At 39.5% G+C, this 16977-nt stretch overlaps 1 protein-coding gene across 2 annotated transcripts; it reads left to right on the top strand.

The window, feature by feature from the left end:
- Window positions 1–2548: 2548 nt before the first annotated feature.
- Window positions 2549–13064, top strand: kras (v-Ki-ras2 Kirsten rat sarcoma viral oncogene homolog). 2 transcript variants are annotated; one of them, XM_079223649.1, is made up of 6 exons: window positions 2549–2731; window positions 5006–5123; window positions 6140–6318; window positions 6759–6918; window positions 8348–8472; window positions 10568–10706. In XM_079223649.1, the coding sequence occupies exons 2-5, from the start codon at window positions 5013–5015 to the stop codon at window positions 8465–8467; spliced, it is 570 nt and encodes a 189-aa protein (XP_079079775.1). In that variant the 5' UTR covers window positions 2549–2731; window positions 5006–5012; the 3' UTR covers window positions 8468–8472; window positions 10568–10706. The 2 variants fall into 2 exon arrangements, with proteins under 2 accessions (XP_079079775.1, XP_079079776.1); XM_079223650.1 differs by lacking the exon at window positions 8348–8472 and having other exon boundaries at window positions 10568–13064.
- The last annotated feature ends 3913 nt before the right edge of the window (window positions 13065–16977 follow it).

Raw genomic sequence — 16977 nt, 5'->3', positions numbered from 1 at the left:
AGGGATACCATTAAGTACGATACGATCCAAGTGAAATGGAAGAGCACACACTTTCATGATGCATGTATTGGATGGTGATATGAAATAGCCACATTTAGTAACATGTTTTTTGTTACACATCATGAAAATAAGTGATGTAAAACACACCATATTTAGACCCTACTGGACTAAAAACCAGACTTACACTAGTATAAATATATATATATATATATATATATATATATATATGTGTGTGTGTGTGTGTGTGTGTGTGTGTGTGTGTGTGTGTGTGTGTGTGTGTGTGTGTGTGTGTGTGTGTGTAAATAATTATATTCCCACCTGAAAATACTTGCATAAACTTTTTTCAAAAGATATAGATGAATTAAAACTGGAGCAGCTGATGGACCTTTGACGAGTGGAAACATACTGCCCTCTTGTGACGAATAGACTTTCCTGTTTTAAAATATGTCAGCTGGATGTGTCAAGTCTTTAAATATTTTCTTTTATCATCTATGTGGTCGGTTTATGAGCGGTGTAATCACCGCAGCAGGTTTTAGTGGTCTTTAGTCATTAAGTCTGCAGGACTATTGGCCTTGGTCAAGATCAAGATTGTATTCATTGGACAGGAAGTCTCTTCTTGTGGTTGAAATATATATTATTCAATTCACAGACGGGCATTTCATGCAAGTGAAAAAAACACTTTGATAACTGCCATTTTAATCATTCTCAAAACTGTGCCATTATAGAGCCTTTTCACGGCAGACATTTTAGCAGCAGGAAATCACAAGCCTAACTAATGACGTTAACGATGGCTATTCCTGTGGCTCACCATGCCGAAAATGAAATGCAGCCATCACTATTGTTATCTGGTACATCTTTGTCTGCTGCATACAAAAGTTACTTTTGTTAGATAAATAGTTTATCATGTATATTATATTATCTGTCAAAATAAATAATTAAATTACTCTTGCTTTTTTAGTGATTTTATACAAATACAATTCTTCTAAGGATATTCTGTGCTGGATATATATATATATATATATATATATATATATATATATATATATATATATATATATATATATATATATATATATTGACTGCTTGCAAGTTGTGTTTATCTATTGTACCAACAGGTAAACCCTCTATTCTTGTTCATGTGTTACCTGGGCCTTCAGTGGATCAGCTGTTCTATAAAATAGATATAACCTTTAATTATAAAATACAAAAATTAAATTATAAAATAGATATAACTTTGGGGTTCTGTTTAGGCCAACAGAGAAGGCTTAGCAGGACCTGATGGCCCGCCACTGCATTTATGTACATTGTATTTCACATACTGTTGCATTCTCGTTGGGCATCTCTAACAATGTGTCATGTCCTATTATTTTTATGTATTCATTGTTTTTGTTTAGCATCTAACTACACGTAGATACAGTCAGCACAGTGCATCTATTTGAGATTAAGATAAAAGACCCTCTCACAAAATAGGAATATCAATATTAAATTCCAGTCTAAAAAAATTATACAATAATACATAATCTCTGCATACAATAGGTGTTCGTTATAGCCAAAATTGTAAAAAAGTAAAATTAAAATAAAAGACATACATAAATATAATTATTTTTACAATCTGAAACATAGTTGTGGTTGTAATAGAGTCTGTACGACGTGGAGAACTGCCAGACAAGTTTAATGACCTCTAGTGTCTCTTGTCTTTTCTTCTCTTTTACACCCGTTTTATTTTCTGTATTGCTGCTGCAGGCTATTACATTTCACGGATAGTACCCAATACAAATCGTAGCATTTCATTGACTTTTAAAATAGACATTCCCTCGAAAAAAACCTCGTAGTGTAATAATTACGTATCTACTAACTGGATATAATGTAAATTAAATGTATGCTTTGCCCACAGCGGCCTTATTCCCGTTTTTTGGTTTTGAGCCATGCGTTTCTTATGCGCATCAAGTGCGCAGGAGGTAGCCTAGTGAACACTTTGGAAAACTGACAAGGGATTGCCAAATCATTTCCTTGCCTGGGAATGACGTCCCTCCAGCACAACTCAGTTATATTTAGAGCCTATATATAGTGGAGTCGCCCCCTAGGCTTTGTTGACTCTGCAGCAGGCAGCAGCAAGGGATCACGATACCGAGAGGAGACGTCCTGAAAGCGACACCATGTAACCTATATAGTTACGATATTGTTTGTGATCTTTGAAGCATAAATGTGAATCACTCTGTCTGGTTTCCAATGAGATTTCATTTGAAAAACATCGTAACGTTTGCATATAGCATACACAACTTGCACATTAACAACAGAGGCCACCAGGGTTTACATAAATATACTGTTTTAATTCAAAACCTGTACAAAACACCAATCATATATTTACAGAGAACACAAGAAAGAGTATTGTTTCCCACATTGCGACACAAAGTCGAGGGATATGACCCAAACCGGTTGAAATCTCCAGCTATGCTTTCTGGGTAAAGTGCGCCCCGGTATCCGCCCATATTCGCTAAAGGAGGCCAACCTGAGCAGCAAGGCCGGACGCTGGATCAAATGGAAAGTTCAATCGATTAATTTGCCCACTTTTTCCCTGCATGTTCGCGCTGGCTTCTGATACGAGGTAGACTGACTTAAATGCGGGCGTTTCGGTGTGAAATAGGAAATGCAGAGATCGTGTGAAACGAGAGGATTATCAGCTTGACTTGTTTGGTCGCTACTTCGGACGCGGAACTCTACTCGCTAAAAGGTAAAACAAATGGATACAATTAATGCATGTGTGTCGCTTTGAGCTTCGTTGCAACATTGTATTCACGGATTTAGTACGTGGGCCAGTTTGTCTGCCATGTAACTACTGAAAAATACCATTATAGTGGGAGTATTCGTTTTCGCTGGTAGTGCAAACTACGCCCAATTGTTAACCTAACGTCTGGCCCTGCAATGCAGACCTTTGGGCTAGCCTGTCAATGGCGGATTCAGATTCGCCACCCTTTCTCTTTGAATGAATGGTACCGAGTTAGTCCGAGCACACACGGTGCAGGCAATGCTGCATTAACGAATTACTCTTTGTATATCACATGAGGTTAGCTCACAGAGGCTAACGTCAGGTAGCGTATTTCTTGAGGCTGTGGGCGAGCTCAAATGCTAAGCTAGCAGCCTGGTTATTTAAACAGTGCTCAGAGGTTTTCTCACACAACCAAATCTGGCAAAAAAAAAACCTGCGGGCACAGACCGGTGGATTTAAATCAAATTCCTTTCGACTTTTAAGCCTGCTGCGGGTGTTGTTGCCTGCGTGGACACCACGCAGAAGCTTTTATTGAAGGAAGGGCCTGCTTTATCCTCGGTTCATTCACATTAGGTGATGAACTGGTACAAAGTAGCCTGCTATAAATTCATAGCCGCTAATTGGCGTCACGCTTTCTCTGTTGACGTTGGTCCTCACCGTGTTGGTGATTATCATGGAGTGATATTGTTTCACTCCTCTATTGGGATTAACTTGTTAATGTGTTTTAATTAAAGGCTAGCGGTATATACAGTGCCATCCAGATGGTGTTTTCACAAAGCAAACAACGACATTGACAGGGGCGGTCATATTTTCAGGAAATATTTGTTTTCTCCATTACAGCATCATAACTATCCCACAGTTTGAGGCATAACTGCAAGCTACATTCTGCATATATCAACGTATTTGAATAATGAATTAACTTATTATTGGACCTTAAACAATCGGTATCCTCCATTACGTCCCAGTTAGTCGCTGCCAAGACTTTACTACACATGAACTGTGACATTCAGTCATTCAACGCCACCTGCACTGCCTAATGCCATGATACGTTATGATAGTTCAACAGGCATCGCAAGCATGAGGCCGACAACTTTCAAGTGTTTCTGAAAGGGTCTGTCACATTGTCAGTTGGCTTATCTGTTTATGCAACGATAAGATGGTTTCTTAATGCACTGAACAGCCTTGCTGAATATGTGTAAATCACAGGTGGTTTTGGGCAGACTATCTCTTATACAGAAAGCATTTTAGGTGTAGTAAAAGTATACCCATGTCAGCCAAATACCTATCAAACCACATTCTCGGTTTTGTTTGTATAGAAAAGGCCAATGCTATTCAGTGGAACTCCTCCCTGACTGCAGGCTGTGCAGAGCTCTGAGCAGTGTGTACTGTAACTTCTGAAAAGGCCAGCTGCCACTATTGATGGGTGCTGTACCACAAAGCCGTAAGACAGTAGAGAGCCTCTCAGTTGCTTGTCAATTTGGGACCCTTAATGTAACGTCATGGATTTCTGCCTGTGGTTAGTTTCTGTTGTGTTTCTGCCACTCAGAAAATACCACTGAATGTGTTGCTGGATCCAGGCATTTTATTGTGTATTCATAACTATATATATTTATTTTTACTTCAGCACCTGATAATCTGTAACATAGAAACAGTTTTAAGGGATTTGCTTGTGATGATCTCTATATGGCAACATTTCTGGAATTTAGTAGCAGTTTCAGTGTTTATATTCCCTTAGTTCCACATAATCTCTTGCACATAAACTTTAATATTCTGTGTGTTGTGGTCGTTTCTTCTGCAAGCTTCTTGTGGAATTTTTAGATGGGCATTTTCTAAATGAAAAGCAAAATAAACACTGCCATGAAATCTATTTTCCAGTGAATCGGCAGTGTTATTAAAATACTTTTTTTTTTTCCCACACAAGGCGGTATTAGTTACACTCTGGAAGTTGTGTTGATACATCAACGGTTTGCCAGTCCGGAGGATGCAGATTTCCCAGTGAGCTGGTAGCTTGTCAGACAGAAATGAAGAGCAGCAAATAGATTTAATTGCCAAAATATTTTTAACCTACTACTTGAGTTTAATTTCACCATCCATAACATAACATCTTAGTGCAGAGAGGTTTACACATCCGAGTAATTCACTTTTACACTTTTGATTTGAGGGTGCCCCAGATGAATTGATGCTGTGCCAGATGACTGTCTGTGGAAATAATGTGATTTTTATTTTTTGGTCCCACAGGTGAATCATGACAGAATACAAGCTGGTAGTGGTGGGAGCTGGTGGCGTTGGCAAGAGCGCACTTACTATTCAGCTCATCCAGAATCATTTTGTGGATGAATATGACCCCACTATTGAGGTAATGAAACTTTATGTGTGAACGTGCTTTCTCTCTAGTTCAGTACTGTGTCTATGTTTTTCGGTATGGGGGCAGAACAACGAGAAAAACCTTGCAGTAGGTTCAAGTCCTTGAAAGACTTGAAAGAACAGGTTTTTAATAAGAACAGGTTTTTAATAAGAACAGGTTTTTAATAACTTCCCATGCATGTTAAGTAAACATAGTCTTGTGATTTAAATCCATTATTTATAGGCTGTTGCAGGTTAGATGGAGTGACCTACTACAGCTAGAAGAGGGCACACCTAAATTCAGTTCTGTGGTTTCTTTAAGGAAAATCGCATCAATACAATCATGTCATTGTTGGCCGCGTAATAATTATTGGATGCCTAGTGTAGCCTCTGGAAGAACTTAGCCAAACAAGTTCTCTCGTTCTTGGAATTTATTTTCCTTGATCACAAACAAAGTAACAAGCGCTGCAATCGCAATAGCAGGGAGTCTTCCAGTCAACACGCAGGTTGACCGTCCAAAACACACCAAACAGCCGGAAGTTCGGCTCTTTAATACACGGTTTTCCGTCATGAACATCTAACATTTAATTGACTCTAACATTTCTAAAAGGAGGAGAATCGTGTCCTCATCTTTTCTCATAAGGCTGGGAGGTGCAACGACCAGTCTGCTTCCATAATGTCAACATGCTGATAAACAGGTGTTAGTGTTGTAGTGCATAGCGTGGAACCTTGAGGAAAGTTTCTCACAGACACTTCTCCCAGACAGTATTTGTTAAACTGACTTTGCACAACCTGAACTGTCATAGACATAAGAATATCTACAGAATATAACAATTTATATTATCAGCATGATGAAGCCATTTAGACGATACAGCTTGCTTATATGTTATGTATGACTCTACATTACTTGTGATATTCATTTTTGTTCTAATCCCCAAGCCATTATTACAACTAAGGTTAATACAAAGTATGTTGAGTCTTGGAAATCTCGGCCCTAGAATTCTAATCGCTGTCTGACCTCCTCTTCAGGACTCCTACAGAAAGCAGGTCGTGATTGATGGAGAGACGTGTCTGCTGGACATCCTGGACACTGCAGGTCAGGAGGAGTACAGCGCCATGAGGGATCAGTACATGAGGACTGGAGAGGGCTTCCTCTGTGTCTTTGCCATCAACAATACCAAGTCCTTTGAAGACATTCACCATTATAGGTGAGCTAAGAGACTAAAGGTTTACAGGCTTTGGACTCGGTTTGAAGGCAGGGTTTTAATCGCAGTTAAACAAGAGGATATTTCAGGGCATCCTTGTGGCCTAGGGGTGTAAAGTGCTTATTATGTAATCACAATGTCCCTGATTTGAGTCAGTCTGGCAACCTTTATTGTATGTCATTCCCCTTCTCTCTAACCCTTAATTTCTTGCCTACTACCCATTGTCTAGAAATGGCAAAACTGCGCAGAACATTTTATACACTATTAAGATTGGAGCTAATGTCGTAATAGGTTGCAGCATTGAGCAAAAGCCAATAATGAATATATTCTGACTCTGATTATGAACTAATTCTATTTGGGCTTTTTTTCATATTGCCATTGAAGTATTGCCTCAGTTGGAATTTTAATTTAATTGTATTTCTATTGTTTCTGTCAATGTCCAGAGAACAGATTAAGCGGGTGAAGGACTCTGAGGACGTCCCAATGGTGTTGGTGGGGAACAAGTGTGACCTCCCGTCCCGGACAGTGGACACCAAGCAGGCTCAGGACTTAGCACGCAGCTACGGCATTCCCTTTATCGAGACCTCAGCCAAAACCAGACAGGTGAGAGTCCAGCTCAAGACGGCCATGTCCTCAAGACTCAAACAGTTTAACATTTCAGTTTTACTGTGGGAGTATTCAACTACGGGTTTGTGGAGAGTTGAATGCATATGGTCTCGGGGTATTGGCTTGATTGGCACAGGCGATCCTATAAACTTCACTAAGAAATCACATTTTATTCTTCCAGAGAGATTAAGCTGATAGTCATTTTGAGTGTCCTTGCAAAGTCTTGACTTTGCACTTGGATCACAAGAAAAATTAAAGTTGAGTCATGTGGTGCTGTTGATTTGTGTCACATCTAATGGTCTTTTTTATACTGTAAATCTTCTTTGGTTAATTAGATGTTTTTTTATTTATGGGTGATAATATAATGATTGCATGCAACTTTGTCTTACATACTCTATATATGAAATGACATAATTAGGGCCGTCTGCAGAGGAGCCTGAATTATAAATAATCAATAAATGTGTGTAAAGCATGAAAGGACAAACTGTCGGTAACTTCTCAGGGGTTAATGACTTACTGGTTACTGTGACTGGGTGTTCTTGGAAGATTTGCCATGTCTCATCAAAGGGTGTGTGCCGTGTGCATGGCCTTAGGTGTCTGACAGACTGACAGAGTGCTCTGTAAACACATCCTTTCCTGATCTCTCTCTGACCTGGGGTGAATCACGGCTCCTTCTGGGAAATTAATGACACACTGATTAATTTCTTACAGCTCGTTCACCTATTGCTACACAAATATACCAATATTTTACTATCCACACTGTGTTGCTGCTGTTGGACCAGCAATATTCTCTTGCATTCAAAGCCACCCAGTGTTTGCCAAGTCTTTGTGATTCCCTCTTACTTCTCTGGGAAATCTCCCACTTACAATATGATGCACAATCAAAATATGCTCCTAATGCATGCACTTCTCCTTTTATATTAAGCGAGACAGTAAAGTGATACTCCACCACAATCTTTTCACTCTCGCTCAGCCACTGAAGGCTTAAAGGGTGTCTGTTTTAAAGTTTACAGTCTGATTTTAGTTCAGTTTAAATGGATTCCTATGACGGGGGGGGGAGGAAACAAGGGTATTTAGTGACATTTTGGCAAAATTATGATTGTTTGAAAGCTACTGAGTGGGACATTTTAAGGGACGCTTTGATACTTGTTTACCTGCCATGAAAACATTGACATTTTTAAACGCAAAGAAAGTAAACAGAATTTTTTCATGCTTGAAAATGAATTGGTCACAGGAGGTGAGTTTTTGGAAGATAACGTTTGGGCGGAGTATCACTTTATAAGGCAGGCCAGACATTGCAGGGAGACCCACCTCAAAACATTGGTCTTCTCACTCCTTTTGTATCTGTAAGCTGTAACACATGCACCCATACAGTATGTCCTCCTGTATTCCTCAACATTGAGGGAAGTTGTGTCTCATGCTGCAGAGAGTGGAAGATGCCTTTTACAATCTGGTACGGGAGATCAGGCTGTACCGGCTCAATAAGCTCAGCAAGGAAGAAAAGACTCCGCGCTGTGTCAAGCTTAAAAAGTGTGTTGTGATGTGAAAGGGGTAAGTGTATGCAGCCACGCGCCCATCAGCTCTGTGTGTGTGTGTGCGTGTGTGTGTGTGTGTGTGTGTGTGTTTGTGTGTGGGGATTGTGGAGAAAGCAATGGGAGAGGACACGCAATGAGAGCTGTTGCTTCATGGTTCTCAAAGCCAACCTGCTGGTTTCTACTGGGGCTGTGGTGGAGCTCTAACAAGGCAGAAACAGCTGATGATTTATCCCCTTTTCAGTGTCTGATTATTATCTGAGGCTGATTTCATACTGGGTTTGGTTTACTTGAGTCTGAACGTGAGTTCAACTGCTGCCCCCCTCCTCCTCCTAACCATGCTGGTCTGCCTTCACACTTTTTACTTTAGTGCTGATCCGGGGCTACGTTGCGTAATTCTTTCCTCATCAAGGTGCTCCATAAGGAAACTATGGCCATGAGCATTTCGAATGGATACTGATGTGCAAGCAGGCAGTTTTTAACGTGGCGCATGATTGAAGTAGTAGAACGGTCTGAAAATGTAAAATAAACAGAACACTATTGCTACTACTCTAAAATTGGTTATTCTCTGCGCACACCAGTGAGGTATTTCAGGCAACGCGTTCCCTCGACGCAGAACTTCGAATGCTCAACAACGGCGTCACGTCGACGGCGTAGGTATGCCGTCGACGTGACGGAGAACCATAAACTAGGCTTAAGGCTGACTTGGTCTGCACCTATGTTCAGAAAAGGCACATTTCCAGGCGACTTGCTCCCGGATTTAGACTAAACTATCGGTGTGAAAGTGTCCCACGCTGCTGAAATCAACATGAAGAAAGGGGTGTGGTTGGGGAGCCAATGTGTGTTATTGAAGGAGATTATGCAAATCTGGGATCAAATCATGTTCTGATGGTTCTAAGGATGTGGTCCAAAAAACTGACATGTTGTGAACAGAAATTGTGTGTGTGTGTTTGATTTTTTTTTTTTTGCTGTCACAAATCCCCATGTCTTTCCTTTCCTGCTGTCTTTTTCCCAACCTGAAGTGATCTCAGGCTCTTTACTGTGCAGCTCCTTGCAGAGTCATCACTTTAATTGCACTAAACAAACTGTTCTAGTATTCCCGCACTTGCCTCTCTGCGTGGCATCGACAGACACTAGCTGGATTTACATGGAGCCTTTTTATTCACTAATTATCAAAATGAGAGCTCAGCAAGAATATAAAAGCCTCATTTTAACACCTCACTCAGAATAAATTGACTTGACTTAAATCAAAGCTGATCACCTGCGAAAGTTGTGCCACTCTCTTTGTTTTGAGTTTTCTACCGTTTTTCTAAATGTTGCATCTTTCCCAGGGGAACTTTTTATTTTTTATGTTTATTAGCTTCAGGGAGATAAATGCTCGCCTTCTGTTCAATAACTCTTGTTGGTAGAATATTTTTATACAATTCTTGCTTCGGTACAAACCCACACTACTAAACCAGTATTGGTGCCAACCGTTCGATGCAGGTTACTCTTTAAGTTTGCTTGTGTTGGCGGACTGCACATAGATTATTGCAAATGTAAACGGGACAACTTTAGCGGTCATTTAAACATGCGGTGGAAGTTGTCAATTTGGATCGATTACATTCAGTGGTAAAGAAATTGGCTCATGTAACTGCAGCTACTGTCAGCGTTGTTGTCAATGGGAACACTGACATTCACTCTGAAATGCAATAATTATATTTGATCTGTACTTTATTCAGCTGTGTCTCACACATCCTGAAATGGATTGAGAAAACACTCTGTGTCATGCTGATGTACACTTTGACATTATCCAAGATCATTTTTGGAGCTTTAAGATTAACTTCTGGTTTTGAATTGGGAAAAAAATAATGAAACTTTCATAGATATGGAAATGTTTGGACAAATACAAGTCAAAGCTACACATCAGTTTGATATTAAAGATTGGAGCATTGATTGGAGTTTAATCTGGACCAATGTTTTAATAAGAGTGGAATTACTGTTTAATTCAGCAGCTTTTAAATGTATCACCTCTGAATCAAAGAACACTGTCAATCTTTTAAATGGTTTCTGACTGTATAATAATACAACCTGACACTCAATAATACATTTTTTTTTATTGTTTCTTTTTCCAGGGAGTTGATGATGCCTTTTACACATTAGTGAGAGAAATCCGGAAGCATAAGGAGAAGATGAGCAAGGAGGGCAAAAAGAAGAAAAAGAAGTCCAAGACAAAGTGTACACTTATGTGAATAACCACCCCCTTTTCAGGACAGACTAAAAAAAGAACTATGTTGAACAGTTAAAGTAATACATTTTGTACATTACACTAAATTATTAGCCTCTTTCTCAATACCCACCATACTGAATACTAAACCTGACCCTTTTCTGCCCCTTTTCTGCCTTTCTATTATTTGCTACTTGGACACCAATACGCTTTATTTTCAGTTTAGTGCCAGTTTCCCATGTGTGTTGGTCCAACAGTTTGATTTTATAGGATGATTTGGATCATTTTGATACAACTATAGAGCTGTAAGCTAATTGCATCACAACTCATATTTGACACATTTTTCATTACCAAGCCCCCCCCCCCCCCCCCCCCCCCCCCCTTGCTTAAAAGGCCATGACCTGTAAACATTCTGTCATGCCCTTTTTTAATTTTGGGGTGCCAAAGAATTAATTTTCATCCCGATTCTCTGAGACGAAACAGATATGAGGAAAAGACCAACATTCAGCCAGATGAGATCCAAATGTCCCAGCCACTGTGTAATTGCCTCCTCTGGGTATGACTTAGTTATGTCACTGATATAAGTATGCATGCAAACTCTTACTTTTCCTAATGTTTTAACACCCTAATTAGCTATTAATTAATTTGTCAATGCTTTGTACTGCGTGGGGAGTGATTTCTTGCCTTCATGAGATGTTGTTTTTTTCTTTTATTTCTTTGCATGCAGTGTGTCCTAGCTGACATGGGTATTGCAAACATCCTCTGTTTGGTGCATTTAACAGCCAGCAATGAGGAACTCTGACTCAAGTGGATATCATACAGTCTTGTTTTTTTAGGCATATATAAAGTAATTATTACTTGCTTTTGTGAGTAAGAAATCAGCCGTTTTAGCTTGATTAATGACAAATTCAGAGTTACATATTTTTTACCTGTTTTTAGATGATAAAACGAGACTAGCAGCCAGGTTTTGTGTTGGCCAGAGTCATTTTATGTTGCAGGGATTCAAGCCTCGCGATGGCTACTATCGAGCAACTTGTTGGACCTCACTGGCCAAATATTGCCTGTTATTTACTCTGAGGCTCGAAAGCAGGATTGTTTAATTTATCCTGACAATATTCGGTTCATTGCCATTTGTTAAATCAGTTCATGAGTTCTGCTGTCAACATCCTCGCAACTGAGGTGACAGTATGAGGACCGTTTATGAGCTCTTTATTCAATGTTTGTTAGGTTTTCAATTTGAGCATTCATGATTCTCCAGTCACTGGCCATAGAGGTGTCCTGCCTTGCACATTTCCCTAAGCTGTGGACTCGTTTGTCTGTGGCTGGCTAGAAAGCAGAATGCAGCTTTCAGGAAGATTTCTCTTGGTTTGGAGTCACAGAGGTTGTTTAAAATGTTGTCCAAATGGATTTTCAGATTCTTCCTTTTTGCAGAGCGTTTGAAAGAGTTTTTGGATACATTTTTTTAAGTGTTGAAATTGTTTGGTGGGCTGCCGTTCAACAGAAATGATTGTCCAGCAAAGTAATTTGTCATTTTCTCTCACAAAGCTTGTGTGTTGTGGTGGTGTAACTGGAACTGATGTTTGTAAATGAGGCAATAATTGCCATAAAATTGGTTTTTAAAGAAAATTGTCTGAATTTATATTAAAAGTCCTAGTTTCTTTCCCAGGTCAACCTGTATTTCCATCGTATTTACAAGCTGTTCCCATGGGGATTTTTATTTGCCTTTTTTTTGTTTTTGCATTAGGTGCTACATTTAGACCGTAGAAAGAGACCAACCAACATTTACTTTGTCCTGTGTGTGTGCTCTAGAAATAGACAAAATGCTGTTCCAGGAGAGCAAAATTATTGACACAGAAAATCCAGACATTATACATTTTTTCTTTTGGGATTAATGATTTTTGACCCAGTTTATTATTACCTCTTTTCCCATTAAGTAGATAATAACTGTTGATGCAATTTTAATTATGGAACCCTCTTGTTAACGATACGGTTTCAAAGTAGTTTTACTGAAATGTTTGAAATGTTCCTCTTCATTGCGTGCCAACAGCTGATTTCTGAAATGTATCATTATACCTGGATCATATTTTAACAACCTTTTGTATAGTTGTGATACTGAAAGGTGCATATTTTGTAAATTGTGCTTCATTTTGTTGGTGTGTCTTAATGAATGTTGCTTTAATGGAGTTTCACTCCACTCTGTGTATGTGATTAGAGAGTGTGACTGGGTCCAGGTCTAGGATGAATGAATGACCACTTTACAACACACCTGTTGTGGGCAGTGTAGAGTGGTGATCTGATCTCATATGAGTCTATTTTTTGCCACGAATCTCACCACTCCTATTTAATGTGTAATAAAGAACAAAGTAAAGAGGAACTTAACTTTGTCTTTCTTTTTAAATATGTAGTATTATAAGATTGTGAATCAACATTTTGAATGAGTTATCAGTTTCATTATTTCTATATGTTTTAAGATGATATCAATGTTGCCCAGCAGATGGCACTGTTCACTTATTTTGACAGGTTACAAAAGGGGCTATTTTTCCAGCTGCTCAGTGAGCCTAGATTTAGTTTTTGAAAATGTATATTTTCCAAAATAGTCCAGGATCAAATATGCTTATTTGCATGCATTGTCGTTGATTATTTTTGAGGTTTTGAAGGAAATGAGTTGTATTCAAAGTGTATGTATTTGTGATGTATTGTAATTGAATAACTCCTTGTCTATCAAAATAAGGCGGATAAATACTCTATTATTTAGGTAATAAATCATCTAATTACTGTCATTGAAGTTGGTAAGAGCTTAAATGTCATAAATGATGAGCCTGATTCACTTATTTGTCATAAATATTTCCTCATAGTACTGCAGGTCTCAAAGGTGACTTGTTAAACTTGAGGAGGCTGTCCGTCTTATCATCTTAAACATATATTTGTACAGATTACATAAAACTGGTTGCAAACCCAATGTACATAAACAGTTAAAAAGAACAGCAAGTATAACACAAAAGTAGACTTACTTCCATTGGGGTCCGTGTTGTAGTTAAATGTTGTAGAGGTGAGGCAATGTGCGTACCTGTGAGTGGAGTATGGAATATACAGCATATAAAAGCACAGAAAAACATCAACATACAAAAACTATTCACATTTCCATTAACAAGCATTATTCTGACAAAAGGCTAAAGTGCACACTTGCTATTGTTCCAAAAATGGTCCATTAAATGAACAACATACAACTCTGCCCTACACATGGTTTTCACAATACATATTTAACCTGTATGCAAATGAGAAATGAATGGAACAAAATGGAATCTTCAAAATAAAAGTCAGTTTGCGGTGGGGTAGAAAAATGACCCTTGACATTAATGGAATATTTATGTTGTGAAGCGTCGTCACAGAAATTGTGCACCTTTAATTATACATATCATCGCTTTCTTATAAGGCAATGTCCAAACACCTTGTGTCCTCCTTTGGAATGTGTGTTTGCAGTACAGCTTCTGCATTATGAACATGTTCTTATGCTTGCATGACACATGTTCACTGTAGGCAGACTACACCTTATCAGCTGTAACATACTTACGCTGGCGTAGTGGTGAGTAAGAGGGGCTTGGCTTTGATCCCGCGTTTGCTAGCCCTTCTGTGTGGAGTTTGCATGTTCTCCCTGTGTCAGTGTGGGTTTCCTCCGGCTTCTTCCCACACTCCAAGAAATGTGACATTGGATAATCATTAGGTTAATTGATGACTCTAAGTAACCTGTGAATGTGAATGGTTGTCTTTCTTTATGTGTCAGTTCTGACCTGTCCAGGCGAGGGAACGCCCTGTCTTCGCCCAATGACAGCTGGGAATGGCTCCAACTCAATATTCGATTACTTGGGTTTAATGGTGATGTGTGGCGTTACTACAGTTACAGACAACCAGGATTTTAGCAGCCGATGTAAAACGTGAAACACAAGCTCAGCATCCTCTGTCAAACACATGGTTAGCTTGTAAAAGTAGTAAAAGTGAGAAAATTTACGGGTTTATTCCTTTTTGAGTTACATTTGACATGATGTCAAATAGTGAGGCTAACACTATCACTGCTCGTTAGGCAGTGTATAATAATAATAAGTATAATTTAGTTCATTTGTATTCCTCATGTTTCCCTTTAATTCTGTTTGGGATATGACGGACATGGCTTAGATATGTTTGGCCAAACATATTCAGCACAAAGAATAAAGAAAACAGCTCCAGCGACTTCTTAATTCCATAACTTTAAATGAGAAGTCAAGAGTGTTTTGCAAAGTAGCATCAGAATACTAATATTAGTCTATAACTTTAAATAAGTTATGTTCACTTTTATATAAATGTGCAATTTCTTGCTTCTATTTTATGCACGTTAACAAGCATACATTCTCTGGGTCATTGTTTTTGTCCAATTTCTATATTTTCCATCCAATGTCCATTCCTAGTTTCATACACAGAACAGCAACATTGTCAAGATATTTGTGGAGGTGTTTGGCATTTTATATCCATGCTTGGCATTTTAGAGGGCAACATAACTCTGCATTGGCAGTTTCTAATAAAGTCCCTCCAACGAGCTCTTTAATGCAACAGTGACAGGAGTTGTCCTCTGGCTTCAACATGCAGGGTTGTGTGGGAGAGGATGTGCTTGTTTCGTCATATTCTTTGAAGGGAAACGTCATGTAGCATCAACGATGAGATATTTTTCTTTGCAGATTTCCAAGAAATAAATGCCAGCTAGATCACGGCCAGAGACAGTATACATGCTTCAAAGGGACAGGCCTGTGTACGTGTCATATGCAGGCAATGCTGGGATAATTGGCTGCAAAACAATGCTTTGTGTAAAAGCAACCTGTATAGCTGTTTCCTGTTTTAGTTCACTGGCCAAATTTGTTTATTGTTATCATAGTTATGATGATCATTAATTAATAAATGTTATGCTGTTGGTCGATAAAATAAAAGTACAAGTAAATAAGTGTTTTTTCTTAGTAGCCATCTGGATGTTCTGTTTCCTTCATCATTATTCTACACTGGAAAAGCAGAAGTTAAATTGTTTCCAAACAGTTGCTGTGAATAATAAACTATGTTAACATATTGCGACAAGCTCTATTACTCTTTCTTCTTAAACAATGGGGCTACGCTGCCTGCCACATAGCAGCCGAGAGTGAAAAAGAAAGGAGATCTAATGAATTATGCAGAGAGAGCTTTCGCTCAGCTTGACAGTCTGAAACCAGCCTGGAGAAAATTGTAAGAGAAGTACGAGTCAGTGCAGCCATTACAGATCCCCTCCCTTCTCCCCCAGGGACGGCCGAGGCCAAGGCCTGTCAGTCAAGCTCCCCATCCCTAAACTGTAATCTGGGGACAATGCTGAGAAGCCTGCAGGTCTGATAAAGCGCTGAAGAGATGCCCCAGAAACCAATCGGTGGCACTCTGGGCTCCTGTCAACGAGAAGGGCGGGGGAGGAAAAGGAAAATGTCCTTAAATTGCTAACAACAAGCCTCCGACAGGAACCACACGTCCCAGACTGGAAAATCCATCTTCCTGCTTGGCCTGTGCACACTTTATAGAGCAATCTCAATCACAATCATCAGTTCTGACCCCGGCGAACGCGTGCAGAGAGGTGAATTCACAATCATCTGACTGTCTGACCTCTGCCTTGTTAGTGCACAGACCGAGAGAATTTCCTCTTTATTTTAATGAAGCATGGCTTTTCTCTCCGGCAAGGCAGCTGAGTGTGGGGCAGCGAGAGCGTAGTGTGGTAATGAGAGGCCAGAAGGTTCAGGTGTCTTCAAACCGAAGCACATAGAAGAGACTTAATACAGACGTGTTTTCACCAGCCCTGGAGGAAACAGAGAGCTGGATGAATATTCATGGGGCTGTGATGAATTGTGTTGCCTACAGCATCGTGCCACTTTAAAAGCCCTCATGCTGCTTCTTTTATCACAGGAGGTCCCTGCCACTGAATCTCACGGGCCACAACGCAGCGCCCCAGCATCCAACTACCAATTATCATCCGAGATCATTAACTTGTTATGTTGACACAAACACTGCAATTTCAGATGCCCTTCTTTAGTCAAATGACCCTATTCACGAGGAGTGGCTGGCTGAGTTGATTGGATTTTTCTCTCACATGCATCGCAATCACTCAACAAGTGATGTTTGGGCACAATATTAATGAACACCGTGCAACGCTTTGAACTGTGTGCGTGCTGTTTTTTTCGGGATGGGTAAACAGGCTTCATAATATGTTTCAAAGTATGCATCAGCACAGATTGATACAGTAATGGCATAATGTTGAGTGTTGAAGCTTTGTTCCATTCAGACAGC

This window comes from Taurulus bubalis (assembly GCF_910589615.1).
Source record: "Taurulus bubalis genome assembly, chromosome: 9".
In the NCBI taxonomy this organism is placed as follows: Eukaryota; Metazoa; Chordata; class Actinopteri; order Perciformes; family Cottidae; genus Taurulus; species Taurulus bubalis.
Note: the sequence above shows the minus strand (reverse complement) of the source record. Positions and strands in the feature narration are given on the sequence as shown.